The sequence below is a fragment of the Fundulus heteroclitus genome, chromosome 1 (assembly GCF_011125445.2).
Source record: "Fundulus heteroclitus isolate FHET01 chromosome 1, MU-UCD_Fhet_4.1, whole genome shotgun sequence".
NCBI lineage: Eukaryota > Metazoa > Chordata > Actinopteri > Cyprinodontiformes > Fundulidae > Fundulus > Fundulus heteroclitus.
Window position 1 is genome coordinate 13,805,307 of NC_046361.1, and position 23,032 is coordinate 13,828,338.

The 23,032-nt window shown below is 37.9% G+C and overlaps 1 protein-coding gene across 21 annotated transcripts in view; it reads right to left on the reverse strand.

Annotated features, from left to right (window-relative positions):
- The window catches only part of cacna1db (calcium channel, voltage-dependent, L type, alpha 1D subunit, b), a 111,921-nt gene that overhangs the window by 82,312 nt on the left and 6,577 nt on the right, over window positions 1-23,032 (reverse strand). For all 21 annotated transcript variants that reach the window (XM_036135549.1, XM_036135618.1, XM_036135601.1 and 18 more), the window contains exons 2-3: window positions 20,092-20,560; window positions 19,197-19,302 (exon numbers count right to left, since the gene is read on the reverse strand). In XM_036135549.1, coding sequence (XP_035991442.1) covers window positions 19,197-19,302; window positions 20,092-20,560 — 575 coding nt within the window. The remainder of the gene's footprint in view (window positions 1-19,196; window positions 19,303-20,091; window positions 20,561-23,032) is intronic.

Genomic DNA, 23,032 nt, shown 5'->3' on the forward strand with positions numbered 1-23,032 from the left:
TAATTTTGATACAACACAAGAAAGTTGGAAAATGTTAAACTTTTGTCGCTGTCGCATGGCACAACAACCAATTAGCAAGGGTTTCACTGACTGACCAATGAGAGGAGAGTATGCTACACACTGCAGTTTGCAGCCACTTTCAACATGGAGGAAAACATCATTTTAGCTGTGTCCAACTTTCCTAAATTATGACACTTCACATTATCAAGATGCACATAAAAGGCAGCTGTATGGAAACTTGTTGCAGCCAAAGAGAAGTTTATTTCTGCTTCCGTAAAGCAGATTTACTTATATTTTATTTAATTCCAGCAAAATCTTCAGACTCTTCATCCTTGATGCCTGGCTTGTGACGAATGATTTGAAACTGTCAAAATCTCTCCAATTTCATAACCAATCAAGTTTCTTGGAGACAAAGCGACCCACGAGTGTGATTTGCAACGCTGCAGTCGCTGTGGCGTCCTGTGTGTTGGGTTCCACACAGAATTTGGTGTCAGCAAAAGCAAAAGTAGCTGTTAGCTATTAGCCTTCTTCAACTTCCTACAAACTACTGCAATAAAATATATTTCTTCAACAGTTAAAGGAGCTATTGTTGATAATACCTCCTTCACAGAACCTTAAACTACCCATTAAAGAAGAAAATCAATGCTGGGCAAAGGATTTCCAGTTTGCAGACAATTACCCAAGAAGAGAATGGAGCCATTCAAATCAATGCCTAAAATTAACATTGCAGTAGATCGACCCATTTGGATGTGTGGTGAATGTTTTCATGGGATTAAAATGATTGGACCGCAAGAAAATGGGCCAACAAAGCCTAGCATCATCATATCTGCAGAAGTCAGTTGATCAACAGTCAATAATCTACATCTGACATATTTAGATGTGAAGGAGCAATGTAGCATTACATTCAGAAAACTCCACATCAGATTGGATGGCTTGACTTCAACAGTTTATATTGTTCTTCTCTGGATTCTTGTTACTTCTGGGCCAGTCATGATCACAAGCTTTTTACAAGCCTTGACCAGTGCAATCCAGACTATAATTAGGAAAATGTTTGTAGTGGGGTTGTATCAGAGCAGTAAGCAAACATCAACTCAATCTCATAGCAATATGTTCACACCCACCTGAAAGCTAATAAAATATGAGTGCTTTATGTTATACCTTAAAAATTACTAGATTAGGGGTTAAATATTGGAACAAAAATATTGGTTAAGGTTAGGCAATCAATAGTGTTTCAATACTATCAGGAAAACATTATGGTTTGCAACATTATATTCCTTAGACAAAAACATTAAAATACAACCTTCCTGGATAACCAGACGTTGATGCATGAGAGCTGAGAAGGAACCTTCTACTGAAGTGTTTTACGTTTAATGTTGTTGTCCAGAATTTTAGAGCAATACAAGCTGCTCGCCTCCAATTGTACGGAAAATTTGAGGTAAAATATGTGTCAAAAAACTTCAGATAAATTCATCTGTTATTGCAGCGAAAAATGTCCTACAAATTGCTGCAGCTCTGTGACAAAGTTTTTTGTTTCTGTTTTTTTGCAGGGGTGGAGGGGGGCAAATATCTTATTTCCCTTAACTCCCTCGTCACTGTGCATGAACTTGTTTGTCATTCACCCAACAAAGATCAATATTCATCTGTCTTACATAAATGGCATGAACTCTTACCTTTCCCATTTTGAGCAGCAGCGCATTGTATGTGTAGCCCATGGGAACAGAAAGTCACTGATTACCTATTAAAAGTTCCTAAAACATTGCAACAATGTAGCTGAAGCAAAAACAAATGCTTCAGCTACATTTAACAGATCATGGGACTAAACCTGAGAGTGATCGCTTGCACTGCGACGTTGTCCAGACTGCAAACTCATTGTTATTTTCCAGTTTTAACAAATGAGCCCTGATGCAGTCAGGGCTTACTACAGTTACTTAAGGGGTGGCATAAACACTCTATTTTTAGCATAATGTATCAGTCTGACTTGTGTTTACAAAGTGAATTTGTTGTTCAGCACTAATGCTCTCAAAGACAGAGGTGTTCCAAACCTGGACAGGACGCAGCAGCTTCACAGAGACTACCTAATATATTTACACAGGATTCATGCATGAACCTTTTTTTTTCCTACCTGCGGTGTGGTAGCTCAGTAAACAACTCTTTCTTTCAGCCTGACAATCCAAACACACACACACTCTCACACACTCTTTCCCCCACAAACATAACATACGGTCATAGACGCGACACATGGACGGTGAGTGATCTTTACCAGAGTAAACCATCAGGTTAAATGAAGCCTTAAGAAACCAGATGATCTCCTTGTGTCCTAACATTGGGTATTCATTGATGTACAATGCCCTTAACCAATAAAATTAAACCACAAATGTATTCATTTAGCTTGATATTTACGGAAAAATATTGAAACCAGTGAGAAAAATGTTTACGTTATAATTCAATACCCTTTGGCACATGTTGGATTCATCCACTTTTAAACTCACCGTCTTTAAAGTATAGAAAATTCAAATTACAGAACATAAACTGTCTTCTGTCTAAGTTCAGTGTGCTGTAGAGCTCATAAGATCTATTAATGCACCGAGAAAAGAGGAGGAACGATCCCAGACAGAGAAACAAATGGACCAAAAACCCTTAACTGAAACAAGAAGGCTCAGGTGAACAATGTTTGACACACTGACCAGGACATTTTGGACACAGCAACTTTTGTTCGGGTGGAAAATATCAACAAAGTTATTGATATTAAAACCAAAGCATGGCGGCCCCTCAGGCTTATAATACGGTGGCAGAAACCCTGGGTAACTTATACTGTTTGTGTTTTTATCTGAGCTAGAGGGAACATGCAGATTTTGAATAGGAGGGGACCCAGGATGGATCCTCGGGATAAGGGATCTTCAAAGTTTACTTTTAGAGAGCTGCAAAAAGAGTGAGAAGTCAGCACGTCTATATAGCATGGCACTGCTTATAGACATCCACCAATATACCTAAATCTAACCATGAGGAGTTTTCAGATTTAATGAACCCAACATACAAGCATTGGTTTCTAGGCCCACAATGGTGGAAAGAAATCTTACTAAACTTATTACAAATACTATTATATATGAAAAAAAACAATTCTCTTCTTCCTTAAAGGAGGTTCTCTTTTTAAAGAAAATAACCATTTTATTGTATTTTATACCTTGCACCTTAGGAAAGATTTGGCCTAAATATGAAAAATGTTCACACTCTCACATCTACATAAACACATCCTTTATTACATCCGCCTACACAGACGCTTCATTTAGACACAAGCACATAATCATGATACATTATATTGCCAAAGGTATATTGCTAAAGGTACCCATTCAAATGATTGAATTCGGGTGTTTCAAATGCTTCCATGGGCACAGGTGTATAAAATTCAGCATCTGGGTCTGATGGGATATTCTCAGGTTCTCTGTGAAGTCCAGTATGGTAACATGATAGGATGCATCCTGTGCAATAAGGGAAGCTGTGACTTGCTAATAAATATTGCGGTCAACTGCTATTTGTATTGTAACACAGTGGAAACCAGAGAGTGGTTTAGAGCAGCTGCTGAGGTGCATTATGCACTGAGGTCACCAACTCTGTAAACGATAACATGTTCAATATCCATATTATTACTAATTCCATATCTTTCACCTTTGCACTAGAGGTGGGCGGATCGATCCTAGGATCGATACTATCGATACCAACGCGGGTATTGATATTGAACAATATTCTTTTAACAGGATCGATCCTTTTTATTCTCTACCGCGCGCGCTGACTGCAGCAGATTCACCAGACCAGTCTCCCCTTCTGTGCCAACACCGGCACTCTCCCGCTCCCCCTCCCCTCTCGTACATGGCTCAGCGGCGCCAGCCAATCAGCACGCAGGCTCAGCCTGTCCCGCCCACTGTGCTCTCTCAACTCAACATACACAAACAACCGCCGCGCGCGGCTCCTGTTCAGACACGGAGAGAGAGAGAGAGACCGCCAGAGCGGAAAAACATAAGAGAAATATGTTTTGTAAAAAGCCGGTTAAATTCAGTGGAAACGCAACAAATGTATCTAAGCACATGAAAAACCATGTGGAAGAAAACGTGAGCGACAGAGGAAACTTCTTTGATTGCCCCGACAGACCAGACCCACAGACTGACGTCACTAACTGAGGCGTTTCAGTCCTCCGGAGGACATCCAGGTAGATCAGAGCAGCAGTTCATGTTAATTTTCAAAGTAGATATTATCTATCATATGTTACTGGAGCCCACACAGAAAATGTAATTAAGACCTTGAAAGAACCCAGTACATATATCCTATTAAAAAGTGTTATTTAAGACAAGATAACATTAGCTAATCCTTTATTTATCCCACGACGGGGAAAATTATAGGATTAAAGCAACAAGCAGGTGCACACAATACAGACAAAATTACATGAGGATTGAAAGATATAAGAGGTGGATTAGGAAAAAAAACACTGAACATAACATTATTATTATTATTTAATTGTAATAGAAAAATAAAAATCAAATGTTAAAAGTATCGGTATCGGATCGATATCGGCGATACTGCCCCTTGTATTTACTTGGTATCGGATCGATTAAAAATTCCCGGTATCGCCCACCTCTACTTTGCACCCTAAATATTAAGATAAATACCTAATTGATGTATCTTTATTTGCTTTACAAACCTTGATTGTTTATTATTTATAGTTTTCGGGTGGTTGTGTTTACTATTTGGCTTGCGTTTTTATTGGCTGCACAAATCTCGTTGCATACCTTTTCATTTGCCATGACAATGAAGTCGTCTGATTCTAATGTAGTCAACATCTCAGTACAGCAGACCTCAGTAAAAATACAGCATCAAGAATTTTTGATTGTGTTCCAAGGAATTTAAAGTTTAAACTAATACACTGTCTTAGCTTCACTGTGTAAACTATGTGTTTTAGTGACAACAGCACGGAGAGAGGCAGAACAGATCCACAGGCAATTTAAATACACAAACTTATTTTTGGATAGTGAAAGATTTACACCAGAATCTTGCTCAAAGGTCTTTCCTTAGACACAAGAGAAGATTTCAAGGACCTCAAAAAGAAAGTCGAAGGGATATATAGGAAACATACTGTTTGCTGTAAAAAAAAAAATAAAAAAAATAGATGCTACAAATATGCCAGGTGTCTTACTGAATGGATTCTTATTTATTCATTATTTGTATTTTTTATAACAAGATTTTATTTGACAAAAAGCTGTTTTTGTCACTAATGCTGGTTATTCAAAAGCAAGATAGAAAGAATAATTTTATTTGAGCACAAACTGCTAACGCCCACCCCTTGTTCTCTTATTTATTCACAAGTTTATAACACTTTTTAAATAATTTAATTTAGCATCATATCCTCTGTATTGTTTTTGGCACTAATTTGAAAACAAAAAACGTTTATTTTTTTTCTCTGAATTCATCAACATTGGGCATTAAATCATGCTAAAACTGTATTCTACTGTCATAAAAACATAGCAGAAAGAAAATGTCCATAAGCTAGTCAGCTGAACTAAGCTTTGCTGGGATTTTTAAGCATGGGGTTCAGAGTGGAGTGAAGTTTTATACAGTCTCGAATTTTGGGTAAGATAGAAATTAATGCCACAATTTGAAGTCAGTATGCAGCCTGTGATGATCCATAATTACTCCTCACAGCAAAACCTCTCCATCGTTCTTCACAACACATCCAGCCTCTGTCAATATATTTCTCTCTCTCTCTCTCTCTCTCTCTCTCTCTCTCTCTCGCGCTCTCTCTCTCTCTCTCTCTCTCTCTCACACTCACACTCACACACACACACACACACACCACATGATCAAAGAACTGTGCAGCTTTATGTTACTCTCATTTCCCCTCCTCTCTAAACCTTTAATCCCTCATGGGGAAAAAAAAAGAATGACGCACCCTGACTTTCTGCTCTTAGATTTACAATAAAACGTCCAATATCTGAATTTTGGACAAATGTACATCAGTGCCTGTAAACTTTATGTTCCTAGTCAATTAAAACAGGTGAACTGAAGACACAAAAAGCTGTAAAAGACATTAACCCTACACATGATCCAAATGTGTAGGAGCAGATGTTTTTTTTTAGCCTCTGGGTTTCTTTTTTAAGAATAAACATCAAGAACATACAGTACTTTGTCTAAATGGAGCACTCACATATTGTATACACATATATACACCGGTGTGGGAATTGCTATTTTATGATAACTACCCTATCCCACATAATGGGATAAGTATTTCATATTAGTGAATCACTAAAGTAAATAAAGGAAACATATCAATGAGAATAAAATAAAACAAATTTTAAATGCAATTTTAGATCCACATCTAAAAACGATATGAGTGATACGATAGATATGATATTAATTAACAGCTATGACAGAGGTGATTCATACCCCCTGAACTCTCTTTACATTTTCTTAGAGCCACAATTTTTGTAAGAATTTTATTAGGATTTTACATGATAAACTAACACAATATAAAGCATATTTGTGAAGAGGAAGAAATGAGCCACTGGCCCTGTTTTATAAAACAATCAAAAAAATGTGGTGAGAATTTGTATTCAGTCTCATGTAGTGTGATGACCCTAAATAAAATCCAGTGAAATCAATTGGTACAGTTCAGAAATCCCCTAGTGAGTAAAAGCAGTCCAGCGTTTTACAATTCAATCTTAGAATAAACAGAGCGGTTCTATGGAGGTACCAGTGGTTTGTCTGAGAACATTAGAAAACAAACAGAATAACAAAGACTGAGAACACAGAAGTCAGGTCAGTGATGAAGATATGAACCTTTAAAGCATAGTTAGGTTACGAAACAATAAGTCAAACTTTGAACATTTTCAGATTACTATTCAATCCATCCTCCAAATATAAAGAGCGTGGCACAGCCGCAAAACCCAACTAGGACATGTCTGCCTAACTACTCTGAGATCATGAGCAAGGAGAGCAACTATTACAGAAGCAGCAAAGAAACCCATGGTAACTCTGGGGGAGCTGCAAACATCCACAGCTCAGGTGACATGACAACTATGAGTTATGTGCTCTAAAAGTCTGGCATTTATAAGGAAGAAAGCTGTTGTTGAAAGAAAGCCAGAATAATTCCCATTGAAAGTTTGTCACAAGCCCTGTAGGCGATACAGCAAACGTGTGGAAAAATAGGTTTTGGTCAGAGGAGATCAGAAGTACACGTTTTGACCTATACGCATAAACTGCAAACCTGCAAACCATCCTGAACAACCCCACAGGGAAACATGGTGGTGGCAGCATCATACCGTGGAGATGCTTTTCTACAGCCAGAGCTACCATGTAAGGGTTTAAACCAAAGCCTATTAATGTGTTGGAATGACTCGGTCAAAGTCCTGACATAAATCAAACTGATCATCTTTTTCAGAGCAGAACACAGCCGCTAACAAACCCTCTCTGACAGGGGTTGGGTTGTTTTGCAAGCACATCACATGTTTACACCATGTATCCTCCTTACACAAAATTATATGCAATACATTGTGTTGGTCTGCCACATAAAATCCCAATAAAATAGACTGGAGTTTGTTGTTGCAACGTGAGACGATGTGAAAACAATTCAAGGGAGGGGGGGAGGAATCCTTTTGCAAGACGCTGTATGAATCAGTTATGTGTCCGTTTGAATCTCATCTGGCTTCTGTTTATATTATAAAATATGATAAATACAGGAGAAGATTTCCGTCCTTTCTTTCTGAAAAAGATCCTGTTCTTGATCAGAGAAACCAATGGCACATCTGCATCTTTCATCACATGAAAGATGATAATGGATGTCTAATTTTTAAGGACTATTTACATATTAAATACACTTGAAGTAAATCCAGTTAAGATGATTTCAACATTTCGCTTAACAATCCTCCTGCCCTGTGGGAATGATTTTTTTGTTTTGTTTTAAAGGATGCTTGTTACCATGGTTTTAACTTTATTATCCTGCCTTACATTACCCAAAACGTTATTTACGCTTTGAACCATGACTCATGCTGTTCGCAGAAAGGCTCACCCACATGCAGTTTAGATGAACTCTAACAATGAGCACAGACTCCACACACGGATGGCACACTTGGATAAATCGCTGTATGATTTACACACATCCTGATAAAGCTCAGAGTCAACAAGTCTTTCAGCTGGTTAAATCCAGCATATGCTCTGTTCATATACTTAAACACAATCCATAGTGGTGGTAACAACAGTTAAAGTCCATAGTCAGAGTAAGATTAACCTTTTATTTAGTCTCTGGCGCTTTAAGACAATGGTCAGAAACTAAAATAATGTATAAAGATCACATGACTAAAACGCATTTCTTCCGAGTTGAGCAATAATATATTTTTTATTGAACTGTAAAGAAAAATCTTGTCAAAAAAATGACATTTGGTTAAATTTGATTCTGTATTATCGTCTTGGACGTTTTATATCACATTCTATTCTCACTGATTGTGGTCCTGATGCCTGTTTTACAGTGGCACATTTTATATTCAGGACAACCGCAAAAGCCACAACACAAATCTGTTTGGACCACCTGATTCTGGTCAAATATGAAAGAAAGTTTCATGACCAGATTTCTGTAACCTAAACAATACAAAACGCCGTTAAACATCGCTTTCCAAAGCAGGTTTATAATAAACCAAAGTGTGGGGGAGGAAGGTGGCATTGACACTTGTTCAGTAGACAAGCTCCTGCGGCAACTCTCTGATTTATGTACCTGAATGTGGTGGGTACCAAAAGTTTAAAATGACAAAGGAAAAAAAGAGCAGCACCTCCACCGATTGTGCTGATTTGGGCTTTTGTTGATGTTTTTGAAGCCGATTGTTCCTTCCTCAATCCACGCTCCTCTCAGCCATCACTGAAGCCAACTTCACACTGACATTTCTTGTGCGCTCCATCCGTCCATTGCAAAACGTGCCGTGCAGCAATCCAAACCCCGGATCGGTTCATGCATTCAGACAGCCACGCCTGACTTCCTGTCTGGCTCTTCTGGTTTTTGGAAATTGACACATTTTGCTCCGTCATCCATCACAAATAAACTCGATCTGTATTTTTGGCGGACAACGGAGGAGGGTTCTCTGTCATGCCGTAGCGCCACAGAGCTGGTGGGAAATGCCCCGTTGACTAAAATGGCTTTTATTTCTGAACGGAGAAAGCACGGATGCGTGAATGAGGGGGGTCAGTCACCATAATCAGCTTCACCTGCCTAATTATCATCAAGCCGTTGTGCCTGGGACACTCCCGACTTGTATGCCTACCGCAACCGCAACCAAAAATGTTTGACCTTAACATTTTTTAAAGAATTTATGTTTAATATACTTTTGGACAAAAGTCTCCAAAAAAGTGGGAACTGCATGACTCTGTAATAGAGATGGGCACCTTGTATAAGGGCCGTGGTTCTTGACTGAGTTTGATTCCCTTACCTTGTACTGCATGATTTACCCTTTTCTCCTTGCCCTTTTCGTGTTAAGCTACTCATCAATAAATGCAACTAGTGGGGCGCGCTCGTGGCACAGCGGGTAGCGCGGCCCATATACGGAGGCCTTAGTCCTCGAACGCGCTCGACCCGGGTTCGACTCCGACCCGCGGTCCTTTGCCGCATGTCTCTCCCCGTCTTCCACCCCCCTTCCTGTCAGCCTACATTCATAAAAAGCGAGCCACTAGAGCCGCGAAAAGCCCAAAAAAAATAGCAACTAGAGTCACAAAACCTCTATAAACAGGTAAAAACTATACAAGACTAAGGATTTTAATACTTTTCTTTGTTATAAAGCAGAGATGCTTTCATACTGTTGCATTTTTGGCAAGTAATTATATTTACATAAAATATCTTCATGTAATCAACAGTAGAAGACTTAATAAGTGAAATAAAAAGTTTTTGATTTCTTTAATTTATTTGAACAGATTGTCAATCAGTTGTTATGCATTAGCTTCTGGATGTGCTATAAATCAACTATGGACCAAAAATTGGTATATTAGTTTTAATAATCTTTTTTTGTTTCAGACAAGTTGTTTTTGTTCCTTTTCTTTTAAGCTTTCAGTGAAATAAATTCTTGAAAATCAGTCAGCAGCCGCTTTACAATCAAACCAAACAACCTCTGTCCCAATAAGCCACAATTACATTATGTTTACTGACAGCTATGCTGCAAGTAAACATTTTGCTTTCTTTTTGTCATGGTGCTGTTTTGGCCTGCCTGTCTCCCCATGAACTTTTCAGCACTTTCCACCTCTCATGCAGCTCAGTTCTCACTCCACCTCCTCATTAGTTCCACCTGCCGTTCCTAATTATCCCAGACTCAGTTCACCTGCCATCCTCCCTACTTAAGCTCCCTTTAGTCTGCTCTCCCCTGCCGGATTGTCTTCATCCAAACTTCGTCCTGCCTCATGCTTCCTACGTCTGCCAGTCAGAGCTCCCATGCCTGCTAGCCAGAGCTTCATACGTCTACCTGCCAGAGTTCCCTTCGTCGACGCCTGCCTGCTACCCCAACGCTCCAAGTAATCTTTCTGCTGTGCTGCTGGTTCTGCTGCTACTCCAGCGCTCCAACAACTCTCTCTACTGTGCTGCCAGCTAACCTCATACCCCGGCGTTCTAAGAACCCGCTCTTCTGCCAAGCTTCCGGCTCCTCCTGGACCTCAGCGCTCTTACGCCTGCCCTGTATGCTCCTTGGCTCTCAGCATCTCCCTGGACTTACAGCTCAGCACCTGCAGCCCTCCGGCTCCCTCTCTCCAGTCCTCCAACTCCTGCCATCTACATCCTTCTGCTCCTGCTCAGTCAAGACTCTGGTTCTCTCTCTATCCACAACTCATCCTTGCTTAAATAAAACTCTTAAAACGTATCCAAGTGTGTGGCTGTGTCTGGGTTCATCACAACATTTCCTGACACTTTTTATCTTTTATTAACAAAAGTAAATACAAAAATGTCACCCTTTTAGTGTTATGGAGAAAGAAATCAAGTCAAACACATGAAACAGTGGGTAAAAAAATAACATATGTGAGACCATCTATTTTCACATCCATCCGTCCTTCCTTCTATCCCTCTCTTCCTCTCTGCCTCAGCAACCTCCACTCATTTAGGGACTACTAATCCACGGCCCATCTTAATCCATCAAACTGCTCACACACGCACAGTTCCTCTGCCCTCCTGCACACTCTCTCCCTCCCTACCACTCAAACCTGATCGCTTACATCAAATATAGACACACTCCAAGTACAATATCACAGATATTCACTGTAAATTGCTATATATTCTCTTTGTGTGGGCTTTTTTTTTCCTGCGCACAAACGCTAAATAATTTCACTGAACAGCCTTCAACATTTTAACAGATTACCAGACGAACAATGCTCTGGCACAACTCTACATTTTAATTATCTTGAACGTTACTTAGGATCTGGGTTGCATGAGCAATAAGTAAAAAATGAGCAGATAACACACTACAGTAACTTCAAGGGGCCATGACAACAAATTTAATTTTTCTGATGTTTTGGGGGTATAACATGACCAGTTGTGCACTAATGAGGCCGTGTGAATGTCAAAAGTGAATACCAAAGGACGCGCTCAGGGGCGGTCAGCTTTATTGCTTTGCTCAAAAATGGTCAGATCAGAAAACGGGTTGTCTTTCTACGTAATTCATATTCTCCAATCAGAGCACACCATCAAGCAAACAGCCTAAATCTTTGTGACCAACTGACAAGCCAAGCCGCTGCCAGCTGCATGATTTTCCTGTCGCTGTGGGGGAGCTGGCTCTACGCCGTAGTCACCGCGGAGCATTTGACTGTTTTTCCAAATATGGTTCTAACCAATCAGAGTAAAGTCAACTAGCTAGAGCTGCATATCATTAATGTACCCAACCCTTTTACTGAGGGGGGACATTTGGCTTGACAAAACAAGAAGCTGACGTAATTTTTTAATGAAACTCTTTGGAGAATTTACATATGCAGCAATATCAACTACATGAAATAGTTTATACAACAATGTTATAGCACCTTTAAGGGTGGGGAACTAATTGGAGGACTCTGATGGTGCATTTATTTGCATGTATTAAACATAGTGAAACTTGTGAGAAGTCGTTAAATTGCACTATGTATTTTTATTTTTATCCCATTAAAAAATTACCCAGTATTGTACAGTCTCTATTTGTGCTTATGTTTGTTCTTGTTTAAATGCATAAGATGGAAAGAAATAGGTTTTTGAAAACCAGTAATAGTTAATTTGGTCTCCAACCATAACATTTAGCAAATCCCACTCATTTTTACCAACTTGAAACTAGAGTGTGCTAAATTCATCTGACACATCATTCCCACACATAACTTCCATGTTTGGAGATAAATCACATGGCAGCATAATGATCGAACAACGAATCACTAAACACGTAGCTTTAACCCTTTACAACTTTGATTAATTTACATTTATATGCAAAAAAAACATGTATTTTCTCTATCATGAAAAGTCTAAATCAGGTAGATATTGGTAATTTGAATATAGCACATCTAATTATAAGGATAGGTATTCATAGAAATGAATACCTATCCTACCTATACCAATTGTGCCTGCAAAATCAGGCATAATTGGACGTAACTCCAATCACTAGAAGGTATCAATGTGCTTCCAATATTATCTTTTGCATGTCTGGAACATGGATCAGCTAACAGTGGAAGACACGTGCCACCTTGGTAGTGCAGTGATTTGGAAGAATAGACTACAGGTAATATGCAGAAATACTGTGAGCAATTTCAGAAGCCAAGTCAAAATCCCATGATGTCTTATTTTAGCTGCAGCAGCCGTGCCTCTCTGATGTACACTAAGTCTCTCTCCACAAAGGATGAGCAGATGAAATCACACCTACATCCTCTCTAAAGGAGATGAAGCACCTCTTTTGGAAATACTATGCAGCGATGAAGGAGGAAACCCATGTTTTCTAAAACCTGAATGGAGTAAATAATTCTAGGCCTATTACAGCTCTTTCACTGGTGTTTCCATCAAGACCGTACAGGTTACTAACCACTAAAAAATAAACATCTAACCAGCACAGTTGTGAAAAAAGACCACAGATTTTTCCATAATGTCACACAAGGAAGCAGCATGTTTGAGGCCTTGCCTTAAAATACATTCAAATGTGTGCTTCCATTCAACTCGAATGTGGTGAATTAACCTGAGAAGCTGAATCCTCATTTAAGCTTTACCAAACTGCAATCTCAGCGTATGGAAATATAAATGTAGTGTATGTGTATGTAAACTTCCAACAATAAAAAAAAAATTATCTCTCTCGGGTTCCCGGGTTTTTACGGGAATTGGCAAATAAAAAAAAAAAATTATGTAATCCCAAGTGACCTAAGACAGGAATAGCTTAGTGTGAGCGAGAGTTCAGAGAGTGAGTAAAATAAATTGGTATAAAACTAATAAACCAATCTTTTGGTGTTGAGTTAGTTTAAATTACATCCTGAAGCATCTGGTTTCAAAAGTGTTACATTTGGAGAGTAGAGATCCAATATCTAACAGATTGGACTCCTGGGTTTAAAAAAAAATTCCCGTTTGGAAAACAATTAGTGGATTCAAAAAGGGATGTGAAATTAAATCAGAACCAAAAACTGTTAGGCCACAATATCTTATTAACAGAATAAAAAAAAACAGCAAAACTAAAGTCATCTTGCCAGAGTGTGCAGTCTCATGTCATTGGTAATATTATATATTAATTAATACTGTATGCTTTGATGAGCAGAAACTAAGTCAAGTTTTGACCTTCAAGCTGAATAAATCCATGTAGCATGTGCCTCTGTTTCATTAGACAAAGCACATATTTTTAAAAGATTATTATTTTTTCCTCAGTCACACATACTGTACATTTTGCAGTGAGTGATGAGTGCAGACTTGGACAGCGTAAATAATCCCCATCTGTTGACAGACCATGAAACTGTGTCCGTCTCACTGGTTTACACACACACAATTCCCTGTGAGCCTAAGAAGGTTGCTTGCCAGACGCAGTGTGAAAAAATAGCAAATGTTCACTCTGTATAAAAAAGCCATTTGAGGCTAATATGAATGTTTGTATAATTAAGCAAATATAGAATATTCATATTGATTTTTAACACTGCGGTGAAGTATTGTTCTGTTAGGTAAATTGCTAACCAATTTTTTTCCAAACCTGAGGCTTTTCATATATTACGGTTATGTCACATGACTAAAATTATCCATATTGAAGCATACTGTAAATTAGGTTAGATGTGGTTGTTGTTTTATTGTCACCATAACAATTTTTCTGTTTGTTGATTAACTAAAATATAAGATGTCCATTTTAGTCCGTTACCTTTTGAGCAGTTGCTGCCTAAACGTTCTAAATGATCAGTCATCCACAAATGTTGCAAATAATCTTCAAGGGAGGTGGAGAAGTAAAAGGCTGAGATCAATCATATCACAATAAATCTGACTTGGTAAGTAGAGTAGTCTACTGTTACAGATTACTTTGTCCTGTTTTTACAACCAAAGTAGTTCTATATCTTGGTTTGAGCACATGGAAATCTCATTGGTGGTAAGTATGTCAAAGATATTCAAGTTCACTAAATTCTACTAAAATGACTACATCCCAGAACACGTTTGTAATTGATAACTGATGCTGTTTCTGACAAAAAAAAAGAAAAAAAGACTATGGTTGAAACCGAATGATCTTGGTTCTCACAACAAGATTGAATGCAATGCTTCATTAACTTTTTTACGGCTACAGCTTACAAGCTAACAGACTCGTGAAAAAACATCAGGTGTTTCAGTAGCAGATAATCAGGACAGAACCCTCATGCTTCTCTGTTAGCCTCATGCTAGTCACACCTTTGTGCTAACGAAGCTAAGGGGCTAATAGAGTAGCCTGGCCAGCCAGGCAGACCTAAGCCATAAACACGGCGTATCAGTCTGGAAAGCCGGTGTAGGTACCAGATTGACTCGGGCTGCCAGGTTGGCTCGGGTGCTACCCGATGACGTCTATATATGGCAACTCATCTCAAACAAACTACAATATGCCCGCGGTCTCCATTTGTTACAAATCAATTTTATTTTGTTAATTTACGGTTATTTTCCTGTAAATTAGTCGAGCCATGAAAACTTTTAACATCATTTTGGAATACTTGTGTGGTAGTCTGACAATTTAATCAGTAATTTTGCAGGATCAAAGAAGTTACAACCTTAGAGAAATTTAATTCCTCCAATTTTTTTTTTAAGTTGTGAAGGGAAACTAAACCATAAACTCATTTCATTTTTAATAAAAGTCAGCAGCCACATTTAATTTTATCACGGCATTCATCACTGTAAAATCAATAACGTTCATTCCTCCTTTTTGTACTGATGTTGTTCTTTCTGATCACATGTTATTTTATTATTCCAGATAAAATTGTGATGAATTTAATTATTTTTTTATTGTGGTATTTGGTACATTTAAGATATATGCTGGATAAATTAGTCTGGCTAGCCCTTCCATTTTTGTTAACAATATTCTTCCAAACATAGAGCCAATTGTCAATTTTTTTTTTTTTTTTTATTTGTAAAATGGCTTGAATATTTGTTCAAGCTTTTGAGAAAAAAGAAACCGCTAAATTAACTTAATAAAATTTATTCGTTACAAATGCAGACCGCGGGCTCAATGTAGTTTGTTTGAGTGGTGTTGCCATAAGGTGACGTCATCGGGAGGCGCAGGGCCCACGGAGAATCTGGTGACGTCATCGGGAGGCGCAGGGACCATGGCGATTTTCTTCGTAAAATTGTCCGTTTACAAGCCGCAATCCCGCTCTCGAATAAAACCTACACCCCGCTATAATTACTTTAGTAAGTTGTCCAGACCAATTACAATATTTTGCGCAATTGAGCAAACGTTAAACCAACAATGTATAGTGACGTCATCAGAAGACGCAGGACCCGAGTCAATCTGGTACCTACACCGGCAGTAGAGCCTGATTTCAAAGGCGGGACTAAAAGGGTCAGCGGAAACAAGTTAGAACCAATCAGAGATCAGCAGATGTGACGCAAACTCCAAGCGACACGCTCTGTTTTATCTCTTAGAACAGCCAGTTGTTGATTTTTTAAAGATATATCCAGCTCATTCTGGATATAATGAAGGGCATCCTTAAAACATTACTCTATTGCGGCTACCATCTTGACTGTTATGGTTACAGAAAAGCACTGCTGCATTTCAGGTAAAGAGTGATGCATCGTAAACTCCCACCTCCAGTGCTGTGATTGGTTTTGTAAGTTTTAGACCGGAGAGTCTAAGTCTGGCCAGACTGACAACATACTGTACAACCAAGTTCAATGTAAAAAAAAAATGGCTATTAAAGTTACCTGAGACCAAAGTTTTGAATCAGTTATTTAGGATGCTCTGGTTCATTCATACTTATTGGAAGCAGAAAACAAATTATTTGCTTTGTTTTTCACTGTGAAAGGATATTTTGAATCCAACGCATTGATCAAATACTGGTATTAAGATATATGAAAACTGCAAAAGAAACTTTCCATCGTGCTGTTTTTATGTTTTCAAGTCTTTTTATTGAAGCACTGGGGAAAGTGTCAGACTGAGCAAAGATTCATCTGGTTTTTTGGGACACTGATTAATGCAGCAATGCCCCTCCCCCAGCTGTTGCTGTGCACTGCCACTCACTGACATAAAACTAATGTTCTACACTTTTCCCTTGCCTAAATAAAAGGCATTTTTGGCTGTTTGACACCATTTCCTGTAAATGGTTATAGACGATGAGGACATATTAGTAAACTAACAGATGCAAGAGATTTCCATGGTGGTATTTAAATAAAGCACAATCTGTTTACTTCCACACAATCCTAAGAAGATATTCACAGGCATTACATAAACTGTGAGGATGTGATACACCCCAGCTCTATTCACGGGCTCTCAGAAATCAAAAGGAAGTTGCAGCATCAGTCTAACCAGAATATTCTGCTCACTTCAATCAACTGTGATAATCACTAGCTGTCAACAACTGTCATTTACCTCCATCAAAGCAGACGCTAATGTAGTTCTTCCCTGAGGCTTGCTGAGATAAACGTGTTTTTTTTAAGAACAAGGAAAGGTTATCCCACTAAGTTACACTACATCTAATCATGTTTAAGATGTGAAGTTTGTCCAAACAGCCTCAATAGACTTTGAAAGTCAAAGCCAAAAGAGCACATGGGTAAACAATAACAGGGCTTGATCCAATTTTAATGACCCAGTTTCAAGGACCTGGGTCAGACACCCGTGTCAGTGACAGTATTACAGAGACACTAATCCAACAGAGCCTGATAATGTTATTAGTACCACCGGTGCTTTTTGCTACTATTACAAAATAACACATATATATATATATATATATATATATATATATATATATATATATATATATATATATATATATATATATATATATATATATATATATATATATATATATATATACATACATATATATACATACATATATATATGTATGTATATATACATATATAACATAGAAATAAGCACTTTTTTCCATCTCTAACTTTCTCTCTATCATGGCACATGATTCATAATCCACTTAGTATTTGTGTGCATGTACATGCATGCAGTCTGACACCAGTAAGTGTGTGTCAGTTGAATGATGAAACCCCACACATTTATATAAATATTTCCAGGAAACTCTCTGATGAAGTTTGAGTATCCATTCAATTGCTTTCAATAAAAAAGCCAACAACCAGTGTTTGGAATCCAGCAGATGAAACAAGGTGGCAAAAACAACAAGCAGCCTAATGTGTAAAATGTGTAAAAAAAAAAATATTATTATTTTTTTTTTTTTTTTTTTTTTTAGACAAAACATCTAAACATCTATAATAGTTAATACCAAAAATATTTTAGCTTGAAGTTACAGAAGAATTAACGGAGTTCACATATATATTTAGATAGTTTTGCTTCTTAACAAGAAACCTTCCTGAAGTGAATTTGATATTGTCTGCTTTTTGATGGGTACCAGCCAGCATAAATGCAGAGATTATTCCTAGGATACGCACAAAATACATTATCTGTGACCTTTACACCCAATTTCAAAACTTAGACATTCTTCTATGATAATTAAATCATAAAAAAGTATGACTTTTTAACTGGAAAATTGCTTATAAAATAAACAAAGATACTATGCACATTGCTATCGACTTCAAACATTATATATTAAACTATTGTCAGGTATTATACACATATTAGCTAATATGCTAGCATTTTCTAACAAGCTACTCACTGCGCATTATTTGAGAAGGGTCTAGCTGCAACCGCAGCCTCTACAAATCACGCCCCCCAGTAAATGTGCCTTTTCCTGTTCCCTACCCCTAATCCTAAAGTCATTGGGTACACGTTGTAGGACAGGAGGGCTTAGGACAGGGGGTGTTTGGCAGTGTCCGCGGCTGCAGCTGGATATGTTTGCATTGTTTAGTAAAAGCTACCGAAGAAGCTACCAACCTTGACTGTTATATAATAGTAAATGACAGTAGGCCTATCTATTATGCTAACAGTACCGATGCAATCATTAGTTAAAACACCAACATTAATTAAATCGCTAACATAAGCATAACTGCAATAAATACCAAACATTACTGACACTAATAATATTGTATTATTGACTAATTTCTTTGCATTAGGCCACAAGTCAACATTAGTATTTAAGCTAACATTGAATAACTTCTTTGCTAACAGCAGCATATATGCTATTATGCCTAATCCGCTAACATTAACATCATAGCTAACACTAACATGATGATGCTAACACTGTACAAAGCAATGAATGAAACTGTTCTTTCATTGCTATGGCAGCCTCCATTTAAACAATTCTTTGTAAATACAGAGATAACATTTAAGCTTTACTTCAGTGTAGGCTATGTCCTTTATTACAATAAGACCTAACAACTAACACCCTGAAAATCTGCAAGCTCAGACTTGCTACTATAGTCTCATGGTATAGGTTCATTAAAAAGCATGCTCAGTGGAAATCAATCTATTGTCTGAAATCGTATACGATATTCCAGGCAACGAAGATATGTATTTTTTAATCTACAATGTAACTTCTGAGTAATTCACAGAAATGTGATTATGTGGACCAGTTTTCGGTAGTAACTGGGTTCAATGCACAAATGAAATTAGCTTTGTGATTTAATGAACATCTAGACTTCTACTCACCAGTTCTTGGTTAGTAGAATTGGAGTCATCTCCAGGAAAGGGGATGTAGATGGCTAAGGCCACACAGTTGGCAAAAATAGACAGGAGTATAAAGACATCAAATGGTCTCAAAATAAATTGTTAAGGAACGCAGTACTCACACAGTGTTGCATTAGTTTATCTGAAGACATTGGAAATTTACTATGACATCCTATGAATCCTTAAAATCATTAGAACCTTAGAATCATTAGAACCTAAAGCCAATGTATCCCTTTTTATTCCTCAGCGTATTTTGTTTTGTGTAATAGACTAAAATAAAAAACTTCATAGTTGAGAAGTGGAAGGAAAATGATACATCATTTTAAACTGGTTTTACAAATACAAAGGTTTTGTGTGTGTTTGTATTCAGCCCACTTGAGACAATACTTTGTAGAACCAGTTTGGACTGCTGTTACAACTCCAAGTCTTTTGCCATACGTCTCTATAACATTTGTACATTAAGATACTAAATATTTTCCTCTTGTTCACAAAATAGCTCAAGCTTAAGTCTTATTGTATTGAAAGAGTCTATGAACATCAATTTTCAACTCTTGCCTTAGACTAGCCATTAGATTTCAGCAAATTTAGACCAAAGCATTGCAGTTCAACTTTATAGAGACAACAACTGAATTATTTCAATATGATAAGGGAGAACATGATGTGGCCCCTTTTAAAGGTTTAGTTGCATTAAAACAGAAATGTTATTGTCAGTCTGGTTCCTTAAGTCTTCACTTCAGTATTTTATCCTGAGACGTTACACTGTTCAAAGTCAAGCACTCACAGTCTACATGTATTTTACAATTGAATCTCAATCAAATTCTACATTTCTAAAAGCCAGTCTTTAAATGATTGTCACTGACCACTAACAAAAAGATACTTCCATTCCACCAGGCTGATGCAGGCCCTGCGGATCGGGTTGTTGAGGGTGAGGCAGAACAGGGCTCTGGGTGGCCGACTGTTGGTGGATCCTCCTTGCTTTTTGCTTTTGGCATACTGCTGCCGCTTCCTCTGTGCAAGCGAGCCAACAGGAGCTGGTCCAGAAGTGCAAACTGCGGGACCTGAGTCCTTCTCGGGAATTTCAACATCATCTTGTGCTTGTCGCGCAGCATTAATGGCGGCATGCCACGCAAGGACTGGGCTGACACCAGAACCAGAGCCATCTGAGCCCTGAATAGTACTGCTGGCCCCAAGGAGCCCGCAAGAGGAGCCAACAGGCTTGCCAGTACTGGCGGGGGCCTGAACGGGCTCTGGTGAAGGGAGCTGATGGAGGCTGGTACGGCTTTCAGACCAGAGTGCAGGGGTGTCACTGGAGGGAGTGGTCTTTCTGTTGCCGGCATATTGTGCCCCTGGGGAGACGAGGTGACAAACAGACAAGAGCGTTTTGAGAGGACTTGCAGGAGAAGACGGCACATTTTATTAATGCATTTCCTTAAAGTAAAAATTTTTGCTGCATGAAAAAAACTGTATGTTTTTCCTTTAAACACGTGGGCTGGTGTTTGTCCAAAGCAACCTGAAGTGAAAGAAAACGAACCTATGAGGGAAATGAAGGCTACTTAACTTTTTAGAGCACTCAGATGCTGTAAGAAACTAACCCTGTTACAGAGACAAAGCTGATTGGCCACTAAGAACAGAAGTATGTTGGGAGGAGTCAAGTGACCCTTTTGAAATTCAGAACAATGCACCAACTGTTAAGCATGGTGGTGGTAGCATAATGCTGTGGGTCTGTTTCCCAGTGGTTCTGGTGCACTGCTCAGAGTGGATGGAAAAAGAGGACAGAAGACTGCCTCCAGATACTTTTGTTATATTTCATATTAACTGCTGAGCATTTACCATGTGGACAGTTGGCTGTTTTAATATGACAAATGTCCTAAGATCATGGAAAGCCCTTCCTCCACCGTATTAACAATCTAAATTAGCTTTGCCAGATCAGTCAAAAAGAATATTCAGATATCCTAAAAGATTGTTGAGTGGTTTCAAAAGGCTTGTAGTCAGGATGTAACTTGCTAGGGTACACTTAACCAAATATTAGTTTGGGTAAATCTATATTGTATAATTGTATGGATAAGAAAATAATTATGATAAAGTAAAGCAATTTCTTATATTTAAATTAATTAAAGGAGGTTTTTCTGGTTGAAGAACATCATTGAAAGCTCCCAAATTAATGACAATCGAGTATTTGAACTTCGAACATCTCACCATACTGCCTTTGGAAGAAAAAAACTGTCAAAATTAAACAAGCAGAAATCATTCAACTGAGATTTTTTTTTTGTACAACAAAAACAAGAGCAGAATAAATGTTAGCGCTTTGACGTTCTTGATGCGGAGCACTGATTTTGTGCAGCTTAAGGGATTATCTGTATTTCAGTTCCTGCATAAAGAGAAGTGTCAGAATTCAGTTTGAAGGGGGGAAAACATCATTATCACATCAACAACACAATTTGACTTATATTTTGGAGCAATTCTGTCTTGTACTACTGTTGACAGAAATTGTATCCAAGCATCTAACAGGGAACAATCAAGAAATAAGTCAGCAGAAAATGGAAAACAGGAGAAATGGTTCAAAAGGATTACAGAATAGTAAGAGAGAGGGACAGCCTGCATGACCGAGGGAGACAGTCGTTAAAATCAATGCAGACCACGAGTGAAAAAGACAATGTCCTGACAGTTTGGTACACTCCAGCTAAGGATCACACCCAGCCGGGCCAACTGTACAACATGTCACAAAAAAGAAAATCTTACTGAATAAAATTTATAATTCGATCTGCTAGCCTGAACCATGCAGAAAGTTAAAGATAAAGATGGCCAAGAGGAGGGATTTTTTTTCTTTTGTAAAAATTTTACATTTTGGTTCCAAAGACACAAACACTTTCAGTCTCTTTCTACAGTTTCAATTTCTTTGAATGAGATGCCAAAGAAATGGGTGGAGTGCCTTTTAAAATGATCCATATGTGGCAGGTATGAATCATAAAATATTTCTGTAACTCACACCCAGATAATGGAGTCAAAGGCACTTGCACCAAAAACAGTTTGTTTGAGATATAAACATTTTCTTGCATGTATAAAATATCCCCAGAGTCAAGCATTGATAATAATGGCTTCATGAGTATTTTTCTTGCACTGAAATTATAAAAACTTGGATTTAATGTTTCAAAAATCAAATCCAAGTTATTAGCAATGTGATACCCATTCAGTCACTTGACCATGTAGTGTAACAATTTGTATGACAAGCATTATGTTCCTATTCTTTTATTTTGAAAAGCACCTTATATTAGTTGGATCAGAGTGTGATTGAATTTCAACTCATAGAGATTCTTCTGAACAACATCAAACGGTGATTGCAGTTGCACAAGTTATTAAACTGCAAATATAATGGGACCCAATAATAATCCCTGGGGTTTCCCCTTATGAATAATCAGGTATACAGGACTAGAACATTTTGCATTATGCTAAAAATCAGCTTGATATAATTGTGCTATTAAAGAACAGAGTGGTAGAAAGGAATAGGTTCCTGCATGTTTGTTTAACAAAAACACTACCAATTTTAGGAGGTCATTGACATTTTTCATGCCTAAGCAAGTTGTCTACAACCTGCAGCTCTGGAGCCGCAAGTGGCTCCTGAACTCTCCACAATAAAATTATAAAGATAAGATTTTTAAATATAGATATAACAACAAAAGCAGGCTTTAAATATATTTTTTAATTATTTCTTGAAGTAATTGCATCGAATTTCCACAACAGAATGAAACTAAGAGTGTCATTCTCTTAGATCTGGTTTTGTTGTCATCATTGTAGTGGGGAAACTATGTTGTTGTTTTTTA